This window comes from Pongo pygmaeus, chromosome 1 (assembly GCF_028885625.2).
Source record: "Pongo pygmaeus isolate AG05252 chromosome 1, NHGRI_mPonPyg2-v2.0_pri, whole genome shotgun sequence".
Classification (NCBI taxonomy): Eukaryota; Metazoa; Chordata; class Mammalia; order Primates; family Hominidae; genus Pongo; species Pongo pygmaeus.
This window is the reverse complement of record NC_072373.2, coordinates 168,014,532-168,042,252: the sequence shown is the minus strand read 5'-3', so window position 1 is coordinate 168,042,252 and position 27,721 is coordinate 168,014,532. Positions and strand designations below refer to the sequence as shown.

Sequence of the window (27,721 nt, the reverse complement as noted above, 5' to 3'; positions counted from 1 at the left end):
TAGCAAAACTCCATCTCAAAAAAAAAAAAAAAAGATTATTGTGAGGACTAGTTAATTAATCATAAAGTACTTGGGACAATGCCTCACACATGATAAACATTCAGTTTATCTTTGTGGAATCCCAAAATATAGACAATGGAAGCCCCATAATGGAAAGTGACTTATATGACTCACTGCTGGTCTCCACAAACATGTTGTGACTGGTTGATTGCTTGGTTTTAAGGGTAGTAGGCCCTAGGTTAAAATTACAAAATAGCTGTGATTCAATTCACTTACCTCAACCACCCATTTATTGAGCACCTATGTGCTAAGCTAGACCCTAAGGACACCAAGATGAATCAGGTTCAGCCTCTGCCTTCAAAGGATTTATGGTGAGGCAGGAGAGACACGAACACATACAACGCAGTGAGATAGGGAGAGTAACAGATGCATACTTATGGTACAGGCTTCTTCCCTAACTTATTTTTCTAGTTTCTGCAGAATTATTTTTTTTGGACTTGGAAAACAATTTTTCCTAGGTAGGAGAGGGATGAGTTTACACAAAAGTGACATAAGACTGGGTGATAAATGAACAAATAGGGACTTGCCAGGAGAACAAAAGAGTAAAAGACATTGTAGCAATTTATCTTCAAGATGACCAGATGACCACCACCAATTCCCACCCCCTTTGGACAAGCAAGCTAATTTTATATTTAAAGGTGGAGTCTACAATTCCAGGCCTTTGAATCTGGGCTGGCCTGCGACTACTTTAAACAAAAGAATATGGCAGATGCTCAGAGATCTTGAAGGCTAGGTCATAAGAAGCCCCATAGCTTCCACCTGGCTCTCTTACAATGCACACTCATGGGGAAGCCAGCTGCCATGTAAGAAGTCCACCCTTCCTGAGACTGCCATGTTGTGAGGAAGCCCAAACAGCCCTACAGAAAGGTCAAGCGGAGAGAGGGAAGGAAATACCCAGCCAGCCCCAAGCAGTTCCAGTTATCCTAGCCCAGATGCTGTGCATGAGTAAAAAAGTCTTCAGCCTTCATCTGACTTTAACTACAGGAGGGACCCCAAGTGAGAATCACTGAACTGAGCCTGTATTAATGCTAAATTATTGTATTAAGCCACCAAGTTTTGGGATGGCTTGTTATGCAGCAATAGATAGACAAGACAGAAAATCTAGATCTCCACAGAGAATGTGCAAAGGGATGGAGGGTGAAATCACACAGTATTTCAAAGTTCTATAAATGCAGCTGATATGGCCAGTACTTAAAACATGGTAGAGAAAGATAAAATTGGAAAGGACAGCAACAGCCAGATCATGGAGCAACTTGTACGCACTCGAACAAGCTTTGACTTTATGCTCTAGGTCATGGGAGTCACTGAAGGGTTTTAAACAAGGGAGTGACTTGGTTGAATGTGATTTCAAAAAGAGCATCTTGCCAAGGATTAACAGAAAGGCAAACCAGAGGCCCCAAGATCAGCTGGGAGGCTGCTGACATGGTTAAGGTGAGAGGAGCTCAAGGTAATGGAGGGAAAGGGACAGGTTTAATAAAGTTGCAAATGGTGGCATTTCCTGGAGCACATTTTCTTTCTTTCTTTCTTTTCTTTTCTTTCTTTTTTTTTTTTTTAGATGGAATTTCACTCTTGTTGCCCAGGCTGGAGTGCTGTGGTGCAGTCTTGGCTCATTGCAATCTCCACCTCCCAGGTTCAAGTGATACTCCTGCCTCAGCCTCCTGAGTAGCTGGGATTACAGGTGCGTGCCACCACGCCTGGCTTTTTTTTTTTTTTTGTATTTTTAGTAGAAAGGAGGTTTCACCATTTTGGCCAGGCTGGTCTTGAACTCCTGACCTCAGGTGATCCGCCTGCCTCGGCCTCCCAAAATGCTGGGATTACAGGCATGAGCCACCACGCCCGGCTGACCCACACAATTCTTTTTAACCAGCTTGCTTCCTTCCCATGCCCTCACAAAGAAACACACTGGCAATTTTAGTAAATGAGAACAATATCTTGTATTGCTCTCCATTAGTTTTCCAAGTTGCACTGGCTGTACTCTTAGACCTACTGGTCTGCTCAACTGCCCCCCAGATTATAAGGACAGGCCAAACAGAGAAGAGATATTTATCTAAAGTTAAGTAGAGAGCAGATTTATGACCTAGAAGGCAAAGAGCTCTCCTAAAGGAGAGGCTGCATTATTTATCTGTTTATTGCCTCAATTCACTAGAAATGCACCAATTTGCCCAACGGCCTCTGGGCACAGGTCCAGAGCACAAATACAATCAGAGCATAAAATAAGAAACAGCAGATTCAAAGGCAGAATCTTCCACAAGGGAGACGAGGGCAAGTGAGGCTGAGCAGCTACCAAGGATGACAGGTTTAATAGCAGGTTTAATAGGTGCTTTCCTAAGCTAGCACACACACATACACACACACACATGCACACACACACACACACACATACACACACACGGTGATCCATCATGCTGCCTTGCCTGCCACCTGCCACTCTGCATTCCTTCTCTTTCTCCCAGCACAAGAGGAATGCTGGGCTTTGATGAGGGAGTTTGAGCTGATATGCTGAGAGACTACCCTCACATGAGGGTAGTCCTATTCATTTTACCTGGTGACAGGTATGTGGGAGCTCAGAATTCCAGGCACTGGGCCAGGGTGAGAATCAGTTAGGAGGACCTGACTCTGTTCAAAATGAAATTCAGATCAAATAAACCAACACATGGCCAACCTGGCTGGATTTGAATCCTGGCTGTCATCTCCCACTTGTGTGATTCTGGGGCAATTATTTCATTTCCCTCTGCCTCGATGTCTCCATTTGTAAAGTGGCGATAATAACGCCTAACTTACAGAGCTGTTGTCATTATTAGCACAAATGCACTAGAGAACACAGCCCAGAGTAGGCGCTCAATGAAGGACCCTAACAGCAAGGATGGGCTGGTTCTGAATGAAGCAGGCGAAGATTCACTGAGCATGTGCTGTCTCCCTACAGCTCAAGAGGGAATGAGAGTCCAAGAAAATAATTCTGGAGAAAGTGGGAAAGTCAGTCTGGGGAGAAGAAAAAAGAAAGATAGAGGAGGCTCAGAGCTACCTGGTATTCCCTACGGAGTCTTGCTTAAGAGAACAACAGATCACTAGATCCTTGTACAGGACCTACAAACACAGTCAGCTTCAGAGTTACACACAGACAAGAGAAAAGGGGACTTCAAGGGGACAAAGTAAGGAGGGAGAACCACAGTAATTATCTGAAGGGACAAGTGAAGTAAAGCAGGTGAGCGAACCAACCAGAGGCATTTAAAGTGTGGAAGAGAAGTTCAAAAGCCTATATTCAGTCTCTGAAGTAAATGGGAAAAACAGAAACTAGAGAGAAAGTGGCTGAAAATAAAGCCAGAAAGAAGGGGAGTAAAACGAAACTCTTCCAAAGGCCAAGACAGAGAGGGAAGCCTTCCCCTCTGGGAAGGTTTGTCCCTGTTCTGGGAGGCCCATGGCTGAAAGGAGGGAGCCTTTCTTGAGCTCATATGTACAATCACATGGACGGCAGATCTCCCCAGTGTGCTGAGAAGGGACTGAGAGGCAGCTGGGCTAACAGGCCCCCGGAGCTTTGAGGGAATGAGTGGGTGTTCTGTGGGACCACTGCCAGGGATGCACTGAAAAGGCAGCTCTCTGGGGAGAAAGGCAACTATTGAAATAAATGGGAACTATATTTGGAAGAAGAGGCAGGGCGGGAACTAATGTCAGGTCCCTAAGTCCTGCGCCGTGAAGGGCCATGTGATTCAAGGGGAATTAGAGGCTCTCTTTTTCCTGATATACGGTGATCTAGAAAAAAACATTTCATTAGAAGTCAGGAGATTGGGGTCTAGACTGTGGCCTTCCGCAAGTTTCCTGGGGACAGGAAGAGGGGAACATGCAGACATTCATTATGCTAGGTAGTTGTTACTCAACAACTTTCCATGCATTACGTAATTTAGTTCTTTACCAACCCTATGAAATAGTATTAATACTTGTTTATAGACAAGGTGTGGTCAACTGTTTGCAAAGAGAGCCACAATAATATCTGACCCTTGGGGTACTCCTCTACCACACTGACACTAGATGGTGGCCTTATGACTTGTGTCAGCCAGTGGGTCAACAGCAATATGACATATGCAGAGATTGGAACATTATCTGCACACGTTGGAGTCAGTCTGTTCTTGTGTTGTGCTTGAACTCTTCTGTCACCATGTGAACAAGCCCTAGCCAACCTCCTGGATGACGAGAGACACATGGCCAAGTCATTACTGATACCCCAGATATGTGAGTGTGGCCATTCTAAGCCATTCAGCTCCCAGCCAAGTGACCCAGAAGCCCATGGACATGTGAATGAACCCAGAAAAGATCATCCATGCCAGCCCAGGCCAGAATAATGGCCCTGCTAACACACAGAATCTTTTGAGAAATAATTAATGTCTTTAAGTGACTAAATTGTTGGGCTGTTTGTTACACAGCAAAGCTAACTGATACATGTGAGGATTGAGGATGAAAGACATTAAATGACTTGTAGAATCACTTAGGTATGAATGGAGGCTCTTTCACCATATTGTGCCTCTTTCCTAGGCTAGGGCTGGAGATACACAAAATCTGAAATACATGCTTGAGCCTACCAGCACTGCCTGTTTGGGGGATATCTCCCGCAGGCCTTTCTTAGGCTATTTCCAGGATTTGTGGCAACAATTCTTTCCCAGCCCAAGTGCTTCTCTTAAACCAGGCCCTACAAAGCAGCTTGCCTACCATCTGTCTTCTCCATCTTTGGAGCACTGACCCTCAGTGTCTCAGGCACTCTTCATCCAATGAGTCTGTAAAGCTTGTTGGAGAGTTCTGAAAGAAAGGAGGATACAGAAGTGGTGAGTATCATTAGAGTTTGAATAAGTATTGGGGAAACACAGCACTAAAGAAAGTAACACCCATCCCTGCCTTTCTCCCAGGGTGCCCATCAGCTCACAGCCCTCCAAGGAGGAAGATTAAAAACCTGTACACATTTCTAGAGCCCATTTCTGGGCGTTTCTTCATGGAATATTAGCAATAGTTGACATGAAAAGAAGTGGAAGTATTTGGTCCAGCCGTCTAGCTTGGCAGATGAGGAAACTGAGGCTGAGGAGTTAATTGCTCTAAGGTGTCTCAGAATATTCGTGAAGGTGCTAGTATCAGACCCAGGCTTCTGATACCAGCACAGGGCTCTTTCCATAATCTCAAGAGTTGAAATCTACCTATCCCCATCCTAGGAAGACACTTATAATCTACTTTGTGAAAAAGCTGGAATCAGAGTACCTATAAATGATGTGTGACATGTCAATCAAACAGAAGACAGAGATGACATAATTGCAAGTACCGATAGGGAGCTGCTACTTAGAGGTGATTTCTAACTATGGGCAGAACAAGGGGAAGTTCAACCTGGGTGGCCCAAAGACATGGGTAACTATTCAAGCAGAATATTGCCCTGGCTCTGAATTAGTATGCCTTGAGGTTTGACCATAAATTCTCCCCAAAGTTTTAATCCATTTCCAGGACTCTTTCTTCAAATGGTAAACATCCTAGCTCCTGTCCCCATTACAATAAATCGCCCAGGAAATTGGCTTTTTATGATTGTAACTCCACATACATCAGAATAATGAATTATCTGTGACACTGCAGCAGTGGAAGCAGGGTTGTTTTAGGAATTCCAATGTGCTTGACAATGAACTCCAGACCGGGAAAGTGAACCAGTGATGAGGGAAGGATTGGGAGAAACTGAGAGTGAAAGAAAAGGATGATGGGTGGCACCCAGAAACCAAGGATGGAAAAAAGGGGACAAACAAGTAGCTGGAGAAGAGGGCTGGAAAAGACGAGGCCTGTCAAATAAGAGAGAAATGCCAAAGTTTGCCACCAGAAAGTTTAGCATCACTTCTTCCTGCGAGTGCTGCTTCTGCCTCATCTCCTCCAGCCCATTTGCCAAGCAGCTGCCAGAGGGGCCTTGCCCTATCCAGGTGGATGGAGCCCCAAAGGGCAGGCATGTTTTCTAGAAGCAGAGACAATCCTTGCAGAAGGATTGGCACACTGAGTACCTTGCTTACCTCTGAGGCAGCAGGCAGTGCACCAGCACATCCTGGTTTGTTGAAAACAAAGAGCTAGAGAAGTTAGGTACAAGGGAGCTGAGAGTGTAGGTGGTCTTGCAGAGGCTGAGAGTGGCTGCCAAGGAGGCAGACGGTGGAGAGGTGTGGAAGGTTCTAACCTGGAGTGAGGCAGGCTTGCCCTTGTTATAAAGAGAAGGCTCCCAGGCAGAGAACACCGCTGCCTCTCTCACCACCCCAGCTCTGCAGTCTGCAGCAGACAATGCTGGCATGCAGGAGGCAGTGGTAGGTGAAGCCTGCAGAAGAAAAGAGTGAGGGGGCAAACACTAAGCTTGACCCTTCATCTCCACCATTGCAGCCCTCTCCTGCTCCTGCTCCCTGTCTCCCTCCCACCCCTGTAACATTACTAAGCAACAGGCAGAGCTGGGAGTATTTGACATTCATGAATTATCTCATGCAATCTTTACAGCATCACCCAAAGAGGATTATTATTATTCCCATTTTTAAGCGAGGGAGACTGAGGCTGAGAGAGTTGACAGGGCTGATCCATGTCACATAACAAGCAAGTGTTGCAGCAGGATTTGCCCTCAAGTCTAGCCGACTCCAAGCCTGGGTTGGGAACAAAAGTGATTTGTAAACCTTTGTCCACCCTGTAAGTCAGCCCGGTTGCCTGACACTATGACTGATTTTTAGTTCCCCTTGTGAGGGGAAATGCTTCTGACTGGTGCTTCTCTGCCTCTCCCACAGTAAACACAAAAAGCCTCTGGGCTTAGAGGAGAACTGCTCTCTTGTAAAGCCTCCTGGGCCAAAGGAGAGCTCGGCTTCTCCAAGGCTGGAAAAGCTCCTACTGCAGAGGAGGGGGCCACCTGGGTACAGCTGGACTTTTGGCTACACAAACTCTCATCATCAGCCCAGGGACTTTTCAATCACATGCCTAGCCTTTGGTTAGAATTAGGAATTCAGCCCGTCGTGTATCAGATCATATGACTTTAAGGAATTATTCAGCACACATTAGGTCAAATTTCATTAAAAAGAACTCTGTAGAGACCTCGAAGATTTCTCTTAGACTTGGATTTCACTAAAATTAATCATTTCAAGGCTACAGAAATTAAGTGGAGCTGACACCCAACACTCAAAGGAGGGGTCTCGGCAACTTTTTACTCTAAAGGGCTCATAATACAGGAAGGAAAGAGGGATCTGTCATGTGCACAAGTCACCACTTCCAGCCCCGACTCCCACCCCCAGCCTTCCCCACTTTCCTCCATGGTCCTGACAACAGACATCGTGGAGCTTAGCTAAGGGAGTTTCCTTCCAGTGGGCAGATGCTCAATGTGGTTAGGTTAGGTAAAAATAACTGCCACATCAACATATGCACGCTACCTTGTTTGCAATAAAACAGAAATGAAAATAGCTTTATGGGACACAGTTCCCCTTTAAAATGGAATTTTGCAACTCTCTGGAGCATTTAAAGCTTTGACATAAAGCCATTTTCTTTTGATCTCAGCTCACTGCAACCTCCGCCTCCTGGGTTCAAGCCATTCTCCTGCCTCAGCCTCCCAAGTAGCTGGGATTACAGTCGCACACTACCATGCCCAGCTAATTTTTGTATTTTTAGTAGAGATGGGGTTTCACTATGTTGACCAGGCTGGCCTTGAACTCCTGACTTCAGGTGATCCGCCCACCTTGGCCTCCCAAAGTGCTGGGATTACAGGGGTGAGCCACTGCACCCGACCATAAAGCCGTTTCTTACCCATTCTGTTAAGTTGTATCCCCACTGTTCAGAACCTTTAAATACCTGGTGTTATTATGTTACTTTTCATTTGTTTTTGTCCTATGCCAGGGTCGAGGATCCAGAGTTAGGGCCCAACCTCTCTCCATAGCTCATCATATTCTAGATGTTTTGGGCATACCTAGCTTGCTTTCTCTCTAGCTCTTCTCCCCTACTAATCTGTAAGCTTGTGAAGGTCAGAATTATTGCAAGTCTTGTTCCCATGTCACCCCCAACTCTTCATGTCTAACTCATGGCAGACACTCAGTCCATGGTTCTTAGATGAACAAAATAAAAGGAATAAAATTGTCTGTCTTCAAAGAGAACCCATGGAAAGAAACTAACAAGAGCTAAGCACTTACACTGGGAATCAGCTACTGGGTATAATTTCATATTTCATCCTCATACGAGCAATCCTAGGAAACAGGAACATGTCCAAGTTACAAGTGAGGAAACTAAGGCACAAAGAGTCCATGTGGCCAATCCAAAGTTCCCCAGTTAACTAGGAGCAGGATAGCTTGTGTGACTCCATCATTCCACAGTGCCTTTCCAAGCCTATGGGGTGGTAAGGAGGTGAGGACCAAGGCTGACCATTCAAAAATCCAGCAAAGAAGTGGTCACTTGGCAGACAGCGATGATAGTCCACGTGCAGCTACCAGGCCAGACTAGAAACCATTCCAGCTGGGTCCACCCTCAGTGCCCAGGAGCATGGGTTTCCCCAGGTAAGCCCAACTCCTGCAGCATTTATCTGCACCCTCTCCTCTCCACACTTACTCCTTTTATGATACCATTTTCAAGCTCATTTCTAACCTCAAATCCAAATATAAAGAGATCTTCCCTTACTTAGTCTTGAAACAAACCTGGTTCTGTACTTTTGTTCTCTTCAAACCTCTTTTTATTCTGCAATAATAAAAATGTGGTATTTCATCCCAGAGCAGGCTGCATGCCAAAATAAATAGCACCTTGGATTTCCTTGAAAAGACAGCTTGGCTCAAGTCTCAGCCGCATTGCCACGAGAATTCTTGGAGAATTCAACCTTACAAAGTCAAGTATTTAGCAAGGTAGTTCACCAAACAACAACCCTGCCAATCCCTGCATGATCCCTTGCAAAGACAAAGCACTCTTTCCAAAAGAGAAAAAAAAAAAAAAATCACCTGTACCTCGGACTGATCATGCCAAGATGATGAGAGCTTCCTGTTTTCCCATCCCAGGACCCCAGCCTTTCAAGTGTAAATATTCCCTGTGCCAAGAAGCAGGAGGCATCTGATTGCTGCTTCTAAACATTGAGAGGGCCGAAGCCGGGACATCAGAGGAGGTGAGAAGCACTGAGAAAGATTCTGCCAACTGAGTTCTCCAGCGGGCTCACCTCCTGCCGACCCGGGAAACAGAGATAACTCCTGCTCAATAAATGACACATTAACACAACCTCATTAACTCCATTTCCACGTTTTTTGCAAGTCTCTGTCATTTTCGCCTGCATTGCAGCAGCTGAATCTGGAGCTTCACGAAGAAGAGAAAACAGTCGGGAGGAACGCTATGCCCACATTACGTTCCCTTGCATCCTCCTGCTGCATAGCCCACAGCAGGGAGGACTCGTCTCCTTCCCAGAAAGCCAGGTTTGGGCTGCAGGGACGGAGCTGATAGCTCGTGCCTTCAGTACAGCAGTGTCTGTTTCGCAGCTGTTAAAGGACTTGGTCAGGTGATCCCTGACCTTGCTGGAAAAGCAAATACTGACTTCCTTTTTGCTCCCGGGAATAGGTGAGAGGGGTCAGAAAGGAATTCACTGCTCAATAAACTAAGACTGGATCTTGCAGAAAGAGGAAGAACACTCAAATCCTTCAACTAGAAAGTTAGTTCCCAGAGCTGCCATCGCTTCCGAGGAACACATCTAAAGACATCCAAACAACACACAATCTTCCTTCTTGACTCCTCTGAATCTGGCAGCTCATCTGAGCAGCTATAATTAATTATGAGCTTCTTCCTCCCTGCAGCTGATGTGGCTCATTAATGAATTTGTTCCTAATGAGGACGTAGCCTCCTTAGAGTTGAAACCTTCAGTAGTGCATCACTTTCTTCCTGGCTCCGCTTTAGAAACATCCTTCCCTACCCCCTCCTGCGGCCCCAGGACCACATGAAGCCTCTGATCATTAAACAAACGGAAATCTGTCGGGGCAGAGGCGAGACAGAAACAATGACCAGTAAATTCCCGGGGCTGGACTGGCAGCTCCTTATTCCTGCTGCTCTACCAATGTGCTGCCCTAGAGCACCAAAATACACCCAATTCTGGCAGGAATGAAAAAGCAAGGAAGTACCTGCTGTGACGACCAAATTACTGTTCAGTGGATCCAGCTCCAGGCAGGGTTTCTAATTGCAGCGCAGACCAGAGACTCCGAGAGGCGGGGTGCAGGAGCCAGGGAGCAGGCAGCTGCCAGAGGAGCAAGGTTTCAGAGTGTCCCGGGCAAGCACAGTGGAGGGTCTTCCTACAGCCCAAAGCTGCTGCAGTTCTTAGGAGCAGAGACAGGTGTGAGGTGCAGGCACCAGACTCCACACTCTCCAAACCCTGTGCTGCTCCCGGACCTGAAGGAGCGAGGATGGTCCAGGACCGGCCAGGAAAGCGTCTGGGTTCCTTTATGCAGACTCAGTAAAAGGATTAGAGGGACCTTGTTCCTTCGCCTCCTGGTGCTCTAACCAAGTGAGGCTGTGCTGGGAAATGAAGCCTCACAGTAAGACACATCAGATGCAGCCCTGACCTTCACTGACACTGACTGTCTGGATGTGCCTTCCAAGACCAGAGCAGGTTCCTGTCTAACCCATGCTGAAATTGATGCTGGCAAGGAGTGTCACCCTGAAACGCTGCCTGCATTGAGCCTGGTACACTTGCAAAGCACTTTCCATCCTGTGTCCCATTTATCCTTGCATCAATGCTTGAAGCAGCCAGACCAGGGATGAATCTCCCCATTGTAAAGGTGAAGAAAATGAGAGACAGTCTAAGTGGTTTCTCTTGGGTCATCCAAGAGCAGAGTGTCCTGGGGTAAAGTTCTGTGTTCTTCCCATTGCCCTGGATCAAGTTCCTTACTTTTCTTGGAAGATTCTAGAGACTCTTGCTCAAGATGGAGGTTAGGAGACTTTGCAAAGTACACAGGATGACGTGGTGGTAGGCAAGTCTATGAAATACCAACATCACTTTTCTCAACTGGTAAAAGTATTTTTCCAGTTAACTGAGTACACAGACCAATCATCAGAATAAAAAAGAATCCAAAGTATACCTTGAACTCTAAGGGTATAGAAAAAATACACTCCAGAGCAAACTGCTTCTCTGATACACTTCAAATGATCATTGACTATCCTTTCTAAACTGGCTAGAGAACAGCTGGAGGCACACAGCATTTCTCTAAGATGCAGACGGAAGAAAAGCCCTCCATGTTACCAGGTCCGACGCCTTTCCAGCCACCCGCGCTTCCTCTCTGGTCTATCTATGTGAGCAAGACAAGCACTTTCTTTCCCTCTCCCAGGATAAATTCTTCCTTATCCAGGACAGATAGGTGAGAGGTTTTCCTCCAGAGCCATGCCTTGCCTGCAAGACCCCACATTCCACCTGGAATGCTGTTCACTTCTTCTGCCTGTCCAGTTCCTCCACTCAGACATCCCCAAGTGCAGTGACCATCCTTCCAGCTGCGACTGTCCCTGTCTGCTTGCTACTGCAGCGTGTGGCATCATATTCTAATTGCTGCTTCTGTATCTGTCTCCTGGCCAGCATCACAGGCTAACTGCTCCATAAAGTTTGTGAACTGAACGTATCTACAATCCCTGCAGCTCTGAACATAGGCGACCTCTCCAGCCACCTTCTTACATGTCAAGGGAGCACTCTGCTATTCCCACAGGCTCCAGGCCTCTTATGGGATTTTAAAAGACTACAGAATGAGGGAAGGTATGGGTTGAGTATCTTTTATCCAAAATGCTTGAGACCAGAGGTTTTATGGATTTCGAATTGTTCTGGATTTTGGAATATTTGCATATACACAATGAGATATCTTGGGAATGGGACCCAAATCTAAAAAGGAAATTTATCCATGTTTCATATATTCCATATCACACTGCCTCAAGGTAATTTTAAACATAATATTTGAAATAATCTTGTGCATGCAACAAAGTTTTGACTGCACTTTGACTGTGACCTGTCACAAGAGGTCAAGTGTGGAATTTCCCACCTATGGTGTCACGTCAGTGCTCAAAAAATTTCAGGATTTTGAGGCATTTTAGATTTTGGATTTTCAAATTAGTTCTACCTGTAGTAGTCCCTGCAACAGTGCCACCAATCAGCTTGGCTCTGATGCCAGGACAGAAGATACACACACACACATGCACACAAAAGATGCACCCATCCACACATCCACACTCCCTCATCACATTCCCTTGACTTACCCAGACCTCCTCCTTCCGGGGAAAGGTTTGCATGTTTTGTCCCCTCCAAAATCTCATGTTGAAATGTGACCTCCAATGTTCGAAGTGGGCCTAGTAGAAGGTGTCTGGATCATGAGGCCATGAAGCTGGATCCTTTTAATTAATTAATTAATTAATTTATTTATTTGAGAAGGAGTCACCCAGGCTGGAGTGCAGTGGCGTGGTCTTAGCTCACTGCAACCTCCACCTCTCAGGTTCAAGTGATTCTCCTGCCTCAGCCTCTTGAGTAGCAGGGACTACAGGCATGCCTGGCTAATTTTTGCATTTTTAATAGAAATGGTTTTGTCAGGTTGGCCAGTGTAGTCTCGAACTCCTGACCTCAGGTGATCCATAGGTGGATCCTTCATGAATGGTTTGGTGTCCTCCCCATGACAATGAGTTCTCACTCTCTTAGTTCACATGTGAGCTGGTTGAGCTGGTTAAATGAGCCAGGCATGGCCTCCTGTCTCTCTTGCTCCCTGTCTCACTACGTGACATGTCTTTTCCCTGTTTGCTTTCCACCATGATTGGAAGCTTCCTGAGGCTTCACCAGAAGCAGATGCCAGCACCATGCATCTTGCACAGCCTGAAGAACTGTGAGCCAAAATAAACCTATTTTCTTTATAAATTACCCAAGTCTCAGGTATTTCTTTATAATGATGCAAAATGGACTAACACAGGCTCAGTTCTTGGGCTCAGCATGAGGTGCTGGGACAGGCACTGTGCCCACTGTCTGTGTCTCTAAGGGGAGAAGAAATTCTTCTGTCTTGATAACTTTACCCAGGACACTCATTTGAACTCATGGTCAGGCAGGGAGGTGAGCAGAACAGAGAATGTTATCCTCTATTTTCCAAATGAGGAAACAACCTGTTCCCAAGGTTACAGAGCTAAAAAAAAAAAAGAAAAAGAAAAAAAGGGCAAAGCCTCAACTCAAACCCATATAGTCTGTCTCCCAGTCAAATACTCTTTCTGCTAAACCACACATCCCAAACCGGACATGCAGGGGGATTCAGAGGACACACAAATAGCAGGACACGAGCTTCAATGCTGGTGCTGTCCAGGCACAAGGTGGCCTCACCTTGAGGGAGGGTCTTCATGAGAAGCCACAGCCACTTTCTCTAGAGGAGTCTGTGCTTTTTCAGGGGGAATTCTCCCCATGGTTTTGCCATGTCTGGGATACCAGCATCCCCCACCCCTATGCCTTACTCAGACGTATGTCTTAAGACCAGCAGCCAGCTTCATGCTCCTACCAAGCCACACAGACTATCTCCTGAACCAAACACGTTTATCCACAAGAACTTTCCTGACAAGAATCACGGGACTGGAGGGAGGTTTGGCATCTTTTGCAATTTAGAAACGCTCAACTTCTATGGCCCAGGTCCCTTCTGCCCCATGATGGAAAAAAAGATGAACTGTCCAAGTCCAGCAAGATGGGGGCTAGGCCAGAGGGGAAAAGAGGTTCAGCTATCTGAAGAATGCGCCTTTTATCTAAGCAATCCCTTAGGCTTTTGCACTTTACTCAGAAAGGTCAGCGCTTTGGTAGGCTGTATGACTGCACAGGGCTGAGAAGGGCACGCTTGTTAGGTATTCACACACTCAAATAGAGCCTCTCTGAGCAGACTGGTCACAGACACAGTCATTCCCACAGAGTGCAACTTAAATAGGCAGAGAAAGAAATTATGCATGTGAGACCTGTGGATGCAGCCATCCAGGAGGGAAATCAGCTATTCTAAAGATTGACTCTACAAAGCAGATGTAATTTTCTGAGGGAAGAAGCCGGGCCAGTTGTAGGGAGAGAGGAGGCTGCACTAACCAATGAAAAATGCTCCTTGGAGGGAAAAAAGGCATTAGACTTGCAGGGAAAAAGACCCCCACTCTGCATCTCTTTTTTCATTTAGATGCTTCCAAAATGCCCTTGGTCCTTGACTTAAACATACTGTAAAATCAAACTGCCAATTGCCAAATGAGGAAGCGGCATGAGCAGGCAATTCATCAAAGAAGAAATACAAATGGTTAATATTTGAGAAATGTATAACCTCACAAATTAATAAAAAAGATGTCAGATAAATCTTGACATGCCATACCCTACAATGAGCCGGGTACTCTGGTCCAATCCAAACAGCATCCTATTCCCAAAAAAACTCTGCCAAGCTTGTCCAACCCGCCTTATTTTGTTGTTGTTCTGTTTTGTTTTAGGCTTTTAGCGCCCGAAGCCATGGGTTTTAGTTTCTGTCTCTAGTGATAAGTGGAAAAGAGGGATGAGGAAAGGTCTTTACTGGCCTAACCAGAAACAGAAATTAAGAACCCTTGAGTGCATTCTCCCCTTGGACACCCCTGCATACTGTTACTTCTATTGTCCAAAGTCAAAGCAGAGGCCTAAAGCACTTGCCCAGGTATCGAGACCATCAGAGCCAAGATTCGAATCCATGTTTTTCTGATGCTAATATGCTGCTCTTAACCGTGGTACAGCAGACTCTCTTACGAGTTAGAAAAATGTTTTTTTCAAAGAGCCTCAGTGTTGATGAGGAGGGGACTCACCCTCCCCAGAAGATTGCAGCAGAGTGGGGGCAGCTGCAGCCAAGAGAGGAACTTCAGGCTGTGGCAATGCCTCCGAGCACACCATGACTATCTCCCAGTACACTGCCTGCGCGTCCAATGGCACTGTCCGGTTTGTGTGTGTGCATAGGGGAATTCAAAATCAAATACAGCAAAATACAATGGTGAAGAGAGAAGAAGACAAAAAAAGGTCATAGTCACATGTGATTTCTTTCCTTGGTGGTCTAGGAATCATAACTATTATGATGTATTCTTAGAAAATAAAAAATAAATTATTTGGGGGGAAAGAGAAGGGAAGTCAACATAATTCTGCCACCTGGCTACAGCAATTTTCATGATCACCTATTTTGCATATTTAACATAATTGAAGGGCAAGTTCTATAGTGGACTTGTAGCCTGGGCTCCAAGTCAAGTAGTAGCTGAAATCCCAGCTCTGCCAATGACTGACTGTATAATCTTGCTCACATTACTGAACCTCCCTGTGCCTCAGTTGCTTTGCTTGTGAAATAAGACTAGTAGTATTTCCTATAAGTCACGGAGCTGTCAGAAAGATTAAATAGGATGACAATACATGCAAACCACTTAGAACAGAGTCCGGTACATAGTCCTGTTCAATGAGTAAATACATTCGTTATTTTTAATATAATAGTAGAAATTCAATTATAAATTCAATTATAAATCCAATTTCGTATTCAAAATTCTATTATATAACCATTTTTAAAAGTATAGTTTTACCTGCTTTGTAATGATTACTATAAATGGCTATACAAACGTCCATTGACTTGTACCTTATTTTCCAATCCCCTCCCTAGAGGGGGTCATGCCACCTCCTGTTTAATTCTCCCTTCAATGCTACCACAGCAGCCAGCCTGACAGACGGTCCTCACTCAGGTCTCCAAGGAAGACCCCATTTACAGGTGGCTGGATCTCAGCTGCATGGGCTTTGAGGTAAGACAGGCTAGGTTCAAATCCTGGCTGCGTGACCCTGAGCAAATGTCCTTATTCAAGAAGAGCACAGCTCAGTACACCGTGTGAAGACCGCAGGAGACAAGGTATGCAAAGTGCTTGTGCTGGTGCCCAAGATATAATAAACACTCAATACATTTGGCTATGATTACTTTTTAAAACTCACAATGTGAAGCAAGGAAAGGGCAAGGATCATGTTTGTCTTCTTTCTCACCCCATTTTTAACACTTAGCATGATAGGAACTCAATAAAAATGTGTTGAATCAAATAAATAAATAGATGGATGGATGGGTGGATGGATCAGAGACTGTCAGAGCTGGAAAGGATTTTTTTTTTTTAGATGGAGTCTCGCTCTGTTGCCCAGGCTGGAGTGCAGTGGCGCTATCTCGGCTCACTGCAAGCTCCGCATCCTGGGTTCATGCCATTCTCCTGCCTCAGTCTCCTGAGTAGCTGGGACTACAGGCACCTGCTACCATGCCCGGCTAATCTTTTTTTTTTTTTTTTTTTTTTTTTTTGTATTTTTGGTAGAGACGGGATTTCACTGTGTAAGCCAGGATGGTCTCGATATCCTGACTTCATGATCCACCCGCCTCAGCCTCCCAGAGTGCTGGGATTACAGACATGAGCCACCACACCCAGCCATTCCAATCTCTCTATGGTCTCACCAACACCTGGTTTATGTTTGTTTGCTTTAAATTATAGCCATCCTAGTAGGTGTAGTAGGTATGAATTGGTATGTCACTGTGGTTTTGATTTGCATTTCCCTAATGACTAATTATGTTGACTATCTTTTTCATGTGCTTATTGGCTTTTGTGTATCTTCTTTGGAGAAGTGTCCATTCAAGTTATTTACCCATTTTTGAATTGGCTTGTTTGTTTGTTGTTGCTATGTTGTACAAGTTCTTCACATATTCAGGATATTAACCTCTTATCAGATATATAACTTGCAAAAAAATTTCTTCTTGATATATTTTGCAATAATCTTGTAAATGGTATAAGATAAGCTTCCAGCTTCATTCTTTTGTATGATTTAATGAATTAATTAATTTTTTTAGATAGGGTCTCACTCTGTTGCCCAGGCTGGAGTGCAGTGGTGCAATCATAGCTCACCACAGGCTTAAACTCCTGGGCTCTGCAATCCTCTCACCTCAGCCTTCTGAGTAGCTGGCACTACAGGTGCATACCACCATGTCCACCTAATTGTTTTTGGTTATTGAGTCTCTCCCTGTCACCTAGGCTGGAGTGCAATGGCATGTTCTCGGCTCACTGCAACCTCTACCTCCCGGGATCAAGTGATTCTGCTGCCTTAGCCTCCCAAGTAGCTGGGATTACAGGTGTGCACCACCACCCCTGGCTAATCATGTATTTTTAGTAGAGATGGGGTTTCACTGTGTCGGTCAGGCTGGTCTGGAACTCCTGACCTCAAGTGATCCACCCACCTTGGCCTCCCAAAGTTCTGGAATTATAGGCATGAGCTACCGTACCCAGACAACTTTATTTTTTTGCATGTGAATATTCAGTTTTCCCAGCACCATTTGTTGAAAAGATCACCCTCTATTTTCAGAACATTTCACCACCCCAGAAAGAAATGCCCTACTCATTAGCAGTTATTCCCTATTCCCTCCAGTCCACTCATTCCCTTCCAGCCCCAGGAAAACATGAATTTACTTTCTGTCTGTATAGATTTGCTGATTGTGGACATTGCCTATAAATGGAATCATACAACACTGTGATCTTTCGTGACTAGCTTCTTTCACTTAACATGATGTTTTCAAGGTTCACAAGAGCTAAAAAGGATTTTTTCAGGTCACCTAATCTAACCCTGTTTTCAATATCACACAGCACCTTGGTAATAGAGTCCATACAAGGGCCCGTTCTGTGTTTTCTTCCTTAATAACCATGACCCTAGAAACACGTGAACACGCAGGAGGTATGGCAAGTTCTCAATGAGAACTGCACTCTAAGCCTCTCCTTCAAGGTTTTACGTCTGCCATTACATGGTGCCACTTGACTAGACCACTATTTCCCCATATTACCTATTGTTCAAATCCTACCCATTCCTCTCACCAGACCCCACCTCCCCCAGGAAGCCATCTGGAGAGCCTGTCTGGGTAGAATTCTCTATTTTCTGAAATCCTATTGTAAATAACTACTCTTTAATCCGTGTGAGGCCGCATGGGATTAGGAATCCAATTTCTAACTATAAAAGCCTTCCTCCAATTGAGAATGACAAATCTCTACTTTAATGGGAGGTGAACCCTGAAAGGCTTCAGAAATCTCCGTTTGATATATCTGGACATGTTTTGGATCACCTCTTCTACACAAGGAAGTCAGCTGATCACTGATTTGTCGGCCTGCTGGACAGGGTAGTGGCAAAAGTCAGCTTTGGAATCCAACAGACACAGGTTCAAATGCTGCTTTTCCTATATATTGAGACCTTGAGCAAGTTAACTAACTCGTCTCATGGTCCCTATCTTCTCCTGCCATCCACCTTTGTCACTGGATAATTGCCTAATGCTTCTTGCTGGACTGAAAGCTCCCTGATGGCAAGAATTAAGCCTTCTTCTTCTGGGTCTTTCACAGTTCCCAGAGATCTCTTAATAGGGCCCTAGAAATGCCCCTGCCATTAAGTGTCTCAATCTTTTTGTGTGTGTGTGTGTGTGAGACAAAGTGTCACTCTGTTGCCCAGGCTGGAGTACAATGGCACAATCTCGGCTCACTACAACCTCTGCCTCCCAAGTTCAAGCGATTCTCCTGCCTCAGCCTCCTGAGTAGCTGGGATTACAGGCATGCACCACCACATCCTGCTAATTTTTTTTTTTTTTTTTTTTTTTTGTATTTTTAGTAGAGATGGGGTTTTGGCATGTTGGCCAGGCTGGTCTTGAACTCCTGATCTCAGATGATCTACCGGCCTCGGCTTCCCAAAGTGCTGGGATTACAGGTGTGAGCCACCATGCACGGCCTCAATTCTTTAAATCTATAATTCTCAAAGCAGAGTCCCTGGCCCAGTAATAGAAACTAAGGGTTTCTAAAAGAATAAAAAATGCATCCCAAATAAGTATATTCTCTTCAATTCTTACAAGCAAGTGTTTTACATGGGAATTCATTTTTGTAAGGAACTAGGAACATAATATGTGAGTTACTGAGGGTTAATAAATCTTGGCATTAATAAACAAAAATTAGTGTGTTAGAAGAGTTTACTGAGAATTTTCATTTTCTATTCTGTAAAGAAGGGTGACCACCATCCATCACTAAACAATACAGCAAAACTCCTGTGTATGCACCCAGGCTAAGAGCTGGAATTCCAATTATCAGGAAGGGCGTTTTGTTATTAGTGCAGAAGACATTTGTTGTGTGCTTTTTTTCAGCTACCCAGCACTTTGTGAACACCCTTCCTATGCTTGGTTATTTCCTTCTTAGAAGACCCACCTCCCCAAGATTGAAATTGGAATTTACAGCAGTGATTATGGGGAGATGGTGGAGTGATGTTCAGCTACTTCATAACCCTTAATAAATTCCTCTTCTATTATAAATAGATAGGCCTGCTAGAGCGGGTTCTGGTGTTTGCAACCATGACCCTTGATGGCTACAACGCAGCGTCGGCAATCTCTTGGTTTTAAACTCCTTCTACTCTATTAATTTACATTACTTATAAAATTACTTTTAGGAGTTTCTGTTGATTGTTGTCCTGAGTATTTGCTGCATTACCACTTTGATTAGTTTTCTCTTCTCCTTTAATCCTTTGTTACTACCAAATTCTTTCCCACTGCAAAGTAGGAGTGAGTGGACTCAGTGGGCCACAAAGTCTTTTGCTCCCCTGAACTGGGCCACAGTCCAGAGGGCTTGGAAACCACAACTTGGAATAAATGTTTCCTAGGAATTCAGCTCCACTTCCTCCCTCCTGGGTCACTTCAGCGAAAGCATCTCAAGGGTAGGCACAAATACTCCACAGGGGGGCACCCCTGCACCCACCCTCTTTGGGCAGCTCCCATCCGAGCAGCATCATCCCTGGTCAGAATTCAGCAGATGCCTCTGCAGGCATCAGCTGGGCGCCACAGCTCGAGCTGCAGGTGCAGAGAGTTTAAAGCTTGCGTGGGCAGTTGCATCTGCCTTCTGGGTTGGGAGGAAGGTTTTTGTTGGCTCAAATATGCATAGCCTGCACATTCAGGAAAATCAGTTTAAACCAAACTGAGGCTAAGTGATCCCCAGACACCTGAGTGGAGAAAGCGATGTTTCCAGATTTTTCAGGCGGGAAAGCTGTTATTATTTCGCAATGCCCCAGCTAGCCCTCTGGCAAGTTCAGTCTGACAAGAAGCGGACATGTGCGATGTGGGTCAAACAAAGATGGTGACCACCCAGCCTCGGCAGCATGCCAGCCAGAGGAAGGGCAGGTATCATCAGAGATGAACCAAAGAGACTCGAGGAGAGATGAAGTGCACCAGGAACTTCTCTCAACTTCAACTTTCCCTTGAAAGAGATGGGATTCCTTCAGTGTACCATCCGGTAATACAAAGGAAGGTTATATATTGTTGTGGCCTGGGTTTTGTTTTGCTTTAATGTGGGCAAAGTTACTAAGAAAAGGCATTGCCAAAACTGACAATATCACCCCGCTTTATATCACCCCATGGAGCAGCTCAAAGGTGTCACAGAATGGTTGAACATTTGGAGCATAGCATAGGCAGACTTTTATTAGTGACTCTGCTCACATCTTTTCTTTTTTTTTTTTTTTCTTTCTTTTTTTTTGAGATGGAGTTTTGCTCTGTCACCCAGGCGGGAGTGCAGTGGCGCCATCTTGGCTCACTGCAACCTTCACCTCCCGGGTTCAAGCGATTCTCCTGCCTCAGCCTCCCAAGTAGCTACAGGGACTATAGGCACCCGCCACCAAGCCCGGCTAATTTTTTGTATTTTTAGTAGAGACAGGGTTTTGCCATGTTGCCCAGGCTGGTCTCAGGCAATCCTGGCTGGTCTCCTGAGCTCAGGCAATCCACCCGCCTTGGCCTCCCACAGTGCTGGGATTACAGGAGTGAGCCACTGCACCTGGCCTTGCTCACATCTTTTCTTCCAGCCAGATTATGGGCTCTTTCAAATCAAGGTTCCCCTTTTGTGCTCCTGGGTATCCTTTATGTTCAATTAGTCCACTGATTATCTACTGTTGGGAGGAGAGAAATATAAAACAGGGTCTTGGACAACATTTGCACCCATAAAGGGGCAACTGAGGCTCAATGACCTGCCCACCCCATACAGCAGGACTAAGGTCAGAGTCTGCTTTTGAGAATCCTAATCCAGTGCTTTCCTTTACAAATCTCATGTACTGGTCCTCAGTGTGATATTGGAGGACATGGAACTGATGGTTTCTTTAAAAAGAATGTGGCCGGTGTCCCCAGTTTAAATGTGGAATAATGGAGTTTTTATTGTGGTAAAATGTGCCAGAGAAGTGCTCATACTTCTGTTGGTGATCTTTGCTTGCAGCCTCTGGCTACAGGGAAAGTATAACGCATAACAATAAAAATAGTTGCCAACATCAATTAAGTATTGACTCTGTCCTGGGTAAGTCCTTTACCCATCCTTACTCAGCGCCTAGGACAACCTGGGCATGACTCCTCTGTAAACCAGATAAAGATGCTGCCTCATAGCCCAGCCTGAGTTCAGGGCTGTGTTCAAAGAATCATCAGTAGAGTAGAAAAAAAGTTAATTGGAAGCAATCCAAACTTTCACTGCAGTCTCTAGAGAAAATACCAAACGGGAAGTGCATTCTTAGCACAAAGCAAAAGTCTTAAATTTTTTCTTTCCCATCTCTGCTGTTCTAGGTGTCTATTTCCAGCAGAGCAACTACCCCAGCAGCAGTGTGTGCCATTCCCCAACATCCTTATGTGAATCCTCCGAGCTGGTTCTTCACTCCCTCACCTCCCCCGCCTCTGGCATCTACTCATCCCTCCACTGCCAGCCTCTCTCTGGCCCCTTCATTGGGAATTCCAATATTGGCTCCATTTGTCCATGGCTTTCTCATCACTGAATGACCTCAATCTGCATAATAATGGAGGGAGAACAGCCAAGAAAGCTCTGCCAGAAGTGTCCTTAGGAGGAAACTACTTAGAAGGCTCCAAAAGCACAGAAATTATTTTTGGTGTTTTTGTTTTGTTTTGTTTTTGTTTTTTTTTGAGACAGGGTCTCACTCTGACACCCAGTCTGGAGTGCAGTGGCATGATCACAGGTCACTGCAGCCTCAATCTCCTGGGCTCAGGTGATCCTTCTGCCTCAGTTCCTGAGTAACTGGGACTACAGGTACACACCACCACGCCCGGCTAATTTTTGAAACAGTGTTTTGGCATGTTGTCCAGGTCAGTCTTGAACGCCTGGGCTCAAGTGATCTACCCGCCTTGGCCTCCCAAAGTGTTAGGATTATAGGCGTGAGCCACCATATCTGGCTGCAAAGATGTTTTTAATACTCATATGTTGATGGTTTTATTCCCTGTACACTCATTTTATAGACTAGAAAACTAGGGCTTAATAATACTAGTACTAGGCCAGACTCAGTGGCTCATGCCTGTAATCCCAGCACTTTGGGAGGCCGAGGCAGGTGGATCACCTGAGTTCAGGAGTTTGAGACCAGCGTGGCCAACATGTGAAACCCCAACTCTACTAAAAATACAAAAATTAGCCGGGTGTGGTGATGCGCACCGATAATCCCAGCTACTCAGGGGGTTGAGGCAGGAGAATAGCTTGAACCCAGGAGACGGAGGTTACAGTGAGCTAAGGTTGCACCGAGCTGAGATTGCACCACTGCACTCTAGCCTAGGTGACAGAGTGAGACTCCATCTCAAAAAAAAAACAAAACAAAACAAAAAAAACTGGTAAATACTTACACTGTTATAATAATAATAATTATTATTACTAGCTAGATACTGTCCTATATTGTACAAATGCTAACTTATTTAATTTCACGATGACCATATTAGGTAGGTGCTATTATATCCTTTTCACAGATCACAGGTTCAGGGGCACAAATCTAGTAAGTGGCAGGATTGGAATTCAAATTGAGGTTTGTCTGACTCCAGAGACCGAGCTCTTAACGACAGTGTTCTTTGCCTTTTGGGTCCTATTTCTGTAGCCATCTATGAAGCAAGTAGCTTTTGGAAGTCTAAATAGAAAGAGAAAGAACCAGATGGAAGGATTTAGCAAAGGAACGAATCTAGCATTAAATTCCACCACCAGCCATGCTATTAAACATCAGGCGATTATTAAAATACAAACATGCCTGGGGACACGCTGGGTCTCTAAATAAGACCAATTTACTTGTGAAGGAATAGCTAAAAAATTCAGTGACTTGCTAATCCACTGCAAATTATTTAATCAATAAAACACAATTGCTTTTCAAGTAATCTTTGAAAGTTCCAAGGAGTCTTGAGGTGTTTAATTGCTATTTAACCAGATAGCAGCAGTTGAGTTACACAGATCTCCATTTCATATAAAATGCTCTTTGCAGATGGAACACTCTGTCAAATTTTCCATTAGAAAGACATATTTTCAGGGCCGATACAAGGGTTTTAGGTTACAGATTAATTTCGTTTCTCTGTTGTTCTCTAGGCAGGGCAGGGGGAGGGTGGAACGGCTGATGCAGGCATCCACAGCTCCTGCCTTGTTAACTCGGGAGCACGATGGTCCTCCCTGTCAATAATAAGCAATGGATACAAAATCAGAATCACAGGGGTAGGAATCTGTGGGGCTTTTTCTTTTTTAAATACGAAATGCTTCACGAATTTTCGTGTCATTCCTTGTGCAGAGGCCATGCTGATCGTCTCTGTATCATTCCAATTTTGGTATATTTGCTGCTGAAGTGAACACAGGAATCCGTGTTCTAACCAGCCAGCCCTCCAGGTAATTTTTATGCACACGATAGTTTGAGAAGTACTGTTCTAGCCTACTTTTAAAAATCTTTGGTAAACTGTAGTTCAGTGTTTCTCAAACTGTAGTATGCCTATAAACCTGAAGATCTTGTTAACATGCAGATGCTGATTTGGTGGGTCTGGAGTGGGGCCTCATAGTTGGCATAGTTGGCATAGTTGGCAACAAGCTCTCAAGAGACGCTGATCTGCTGGTCCCAGCACCAAGTAGCAAAGTATGTGGTTAGGGTATTTGTCTGGTTGGGGAGGAATGGGAAGGAGCTCAACAGCCCTAATCATGATTCTTAGCACCAGCACTTGAAACCGTGTGACCTTGGGTAAGTCACTCTAGCCCTTGAAGCCAGCTTCCTCAGCTATAAAATGGTACAAAGTAACACTCTCCACTGTATAAGGCTGTTCTGATGGCTACATGCCTATACTTTACACAGTACTTGGCATGTAGAAGACACTTGGCATGTAGAAGTACTTGGCATGTAGAAGAAATACAAGCTGTGGTTGCTGTTGTTTTTGAGGGAAGGAAGAAACTAGTAAGTGCCCAATAATGGTCAGTTGTTTTGTTATTATTTATTGAGAGTTGTTGTGTGGTATATTAGGCACTGTGCCAAGTATTACACTATTATTATTATTTACTCTTCTCAAAGACTCTACGTCTCTATGTATTTTTTTTTTTTCTGTTTAACAGATTAGGAGGCCTAAGCTCAGAGAGGTTTAGTAACTTGGTCATAGTCACAAAGATAGTAAAAGGCAGAGCTAGGGATGAATTTAGGTGTTCCTGCCCAAGATTTTTTTTTTTTTTTTAAGACAGTGTTTTGCTCTGTTGCCCAGGCCGGAGTGCTGGATTACAGTGGTGAAAATCACAGCTCAATCAAGCCTCGACCTCCTAAGTTCAAGTGATCCTCCTGCCTCAGCCTCCAGAGTAGCTGGGGCCACAGGTGCATGCCATGACACCTGGCTAATTTTGTAAAAATTTTTTGTAAAGACAGGCTCTCATTATGTTCCCCAGGCTGGTCTCAAACTCCTGGCTCAAGTGATTCTCCCTCCACAGCCTCCTAAAGTGTTCAGATTATAGGCATGAGCGACACACCCAGACCACTGCCCAAGCTCTCAATGGCCCAGACTGAAGCCTGGTTCTGTCCATGCTCACCTGAGTCTAGGAAAGGTGGTGAGCTGGTACCTGATAACCCCACAACATGGCACAGTACAGGACCGGGGGTGCAGAGGTAGAGAATGGGCAGCGGCAGACAGAAGCCTCAAGGAAGGATTGCCAAGGAGCAGAGAAAAATCAGATGCAAGAGAAGGGGCAGGACCAGGTTCCAAAAGGATTTAGACACCCAGCAAGAAATCAGGAATAGAGCCTACAGTGATGAGGACTGTGTCTTCTTTACTTCTGTTTCCCAAGTGCTTAGTACAATGCTGACCATAGTGCTGCCTCATAAAGATGTAGCAGTTGAATTAATGAATTATTTAAATAATGGATTAATTCATATTTTGAGGGTAGCAACTGATTTGAAATTGGTAGGCAGGATGTTTTGGAGTGGGAGAGAGATGTTCACCTCTAGACTTTTCTTTTTTAAAAGAGTGAGCCGTTCAAAATAGAAGAACAACTGGAATATTTCCCTTGGAGTGCTGCCAGTGCACACAATGCCTCCTTTTCTTCCCAGGTCAGAAGGCGTTTTGGGCCCAGCCCCTCGGCATGTGTGTGCAGCCTGTAGCCTGTCCGACATACTTACCCACTTGTGCTCTGGAACACAAAGGCCTCCCACCTGCCAAGCCCAACACAAATGCCTCCTTCACCACAGTCCTCTGGCGTGTGTGGGTTCAGCTGCTGCTGCTGCTGAAAGTCCCCCTCCAGGGCGAAAGTGAGGCTCCGGTGGCTCCAGTCTCTCCACTACTGCTCAGAGAAAGAGACCACAATGCTTTCTCAACCACTGAGTCCCCTTCACTGGCCACAGGCATGAAGTTCAATAGCCCAGTAACTTGAGGAAAGAAGAAAAGAGACCCTTTTCTGTTCAAAGACCAACCTCGACAGATTGTGTGCAATCATCCATTTATCAGAAATTCTTCTTCAGGCACTGGGCTAGGTTCTGTGGATTCATGGATGAAAAAGACAGGGTTCTTTTCTTTAAGGAACGCACCGTCCAAAATGCGAGGCAGTGACCTAAACAAGGACCTATGTGGTGTTAGAGAGGTGTGGCTGGAGCATCTCAGAGGATCAGAAAAGCATCACAGATCTGGTATTTTTGAGCTGGGCGTTGAAGGATGAGTAAAAGTTCAGCAGGCAGATGAGAGAAGCAGCTCTCTAGCTAGAGATGAAAACATGTATGGTGGGCTTGAAGAATGATCAGCAATCCTGGCCTAGAGTGCAGAGTCAAGGAAGTGGATGGCGGAAGACAGAGGCTGGAAGTCAGCTCATTTTATTTTCTAGAATAGGAAACCATCAAAAGTTCTTAAGCAGGGAGGAACAAGATGAAAGCTGGGTTTTAAATACAACTCTGACTGCAATGAGGGGCGTATGTCCCCAGATTCTGGCCTATTAGTAGACATTCAATAAATATTTACAGAATGAACAACTGATTTCAAGAGGGAAATAGCAAGTCTGGCAAGCAGTCTGGCCAGACTTAATACCTTTCCCTAAATGCTCCTTTTATTTATTTTTTTTCTTATAAGAGAACAGAAGCTTTTCTTCTCCAGTACTGAACCATTACAAATGTATATAATCTGAAATTGCAGGCATAATTACATAACGTCTTATATGGTTGGCAGTTTCATGAGTGTTGGCTTTGTCTTCCTGAGTTTCGGCTCCGTGACAGCTCAATGCCTTTTGTGCTCTCTCAGCATTGCCCAAAAGCATCTATCATGTGCTGGGAACACAGTAGGCTCCAGGTAAGCAGAACATGAAACAGACTCGAGGAGCACAAGAGCGGGACAGGCTCCTGCAATTACCGAGTTCAACTCTCTCATTTCACAGATGGGGAGACTGGGAGAAAGAGAAACATATGCACTATGTGGAAATGTGTGCACGTTCCTACTACTGGGTTCTTGCATTGCCCAGCAGGGACCTGGGCTCAGTCAAGATTTTCAGGTGCTAACACCAAAGGTCCAGACACAGAATGAAATTAACCAGTGATGAACCTGGCTAACAGCACGGTAAACAGAACACCGACACACAAACGACACAGGCACAGAAGAATGTCTGACATACATGAGTGGTATTCGGCACCCACCGCTTATTAAATTATGAAAACAGTGTAGCCTGGGACTAGACCTGACAGAGGCAGGAAAGCACAAAGATTAAGGGCGTGGGCTTTGGAGTGTGTGGATCTGGGTCTGAATCCCAGCTCTGCCACTTACCAGTGTGTGTTTAGGTTCCCTAACTGCGCCCACCGCCTCTACTGCCAGCCCATTGTCCAAATAGGTAACACGAGAAAAAAACAATTTCCTCCTTATAGGATTACACAGGTGAATTGGGATGAGGTATGTAAAATGCTCATCACAGTGCCTGCAGTGGGGACTGAAAGGTGACCAACCAGAGAGAAAGCAAGGAAGAAAGCACTTGGCACCTAATAGCTGGGACAAGGGAGAAACTTGAAGCTTAGAGATGTAGATTCAAGAGCCATCCATTTCCGTGTGATCACCACGTGGTTGGGGGTGGGGGGTGGTGAGAAGCAAGAGCAAGCAGAGGAGTCTGAGGAGCACCCCTGAAGACAGTCATGCATGGGGAGCAGGTAAGAAGGAAGAGCCAGGGTGGGGTACAGCTCAGAAACCCAAAGGGGGTCAGTTTTGAGAAGACCATTCTATGGTGTCAGATGCTATGGAACTTGAAGACCGTGTGAGGCTTGGGCTTAGTTTCCAAAGAGCGGGAGGCAGACGTCAAGGGTTGACAAGATGGTTGAAGCAGCAGATGAGCTACCCTTTGGCTGTTTTCCAGTGCAATTCAGGAGAGAAAGGGACAGTAGCTCCAGGGAGGGACAAGGTGAGCTCTGGGAAAGGCGAGCATGTTTGCAGGTCTGAAGGAA

The 27,721-nt window shown here is 45.1% G+C and overlaps 1 protein-coding gene and 1 non-coding gene across 8 annotated transcripts in view; both read right to left on the bottom strand.

The window, feature by feature from the left end:
* Positions 1-27,721, bottom strand: part of KANK4 (KN motif and ankyrin repeat domains 4) — an 86,933-nt gene that overhangs the window by 42,102 nt on the left and 17,110 nt on the right. For 2 of the 7 annotated variants that reach the window (XM_054500798.1, XM_063654844.1), the window contains exon 2: positions 4,759-4,845. In XM_054500798.1, the coding sequence (XP_054356773.1) occupies positions 4,759-4,774 (16 nt within the window). In that variant the 5' untranslated portion in view covers positions 4,775-4,845. Of the gene's footprint in view, positions 1-4,758; positions 4,846-6,235; positions 6,258-8,204; positions 8,259-9,002; positions 9,025-10,154; positions 10,176-25,435; positions 25,458-27,721 lie in introns of those variants that run through there. The other 5 variants (XM_063654835.1, XM_063654853.1, XM_063654860.1 and 2 more) reach the window with 5 other exon arrangements.
* Positions 23,539-23,646, bottom strand: LOC129023164 (U6 spliceosomal RNA). The gene has a single exon (XR_008496696.1). It is a non-coding gene; the product is annotated as a U6 spliceosomal RNA (small nuclear RNA).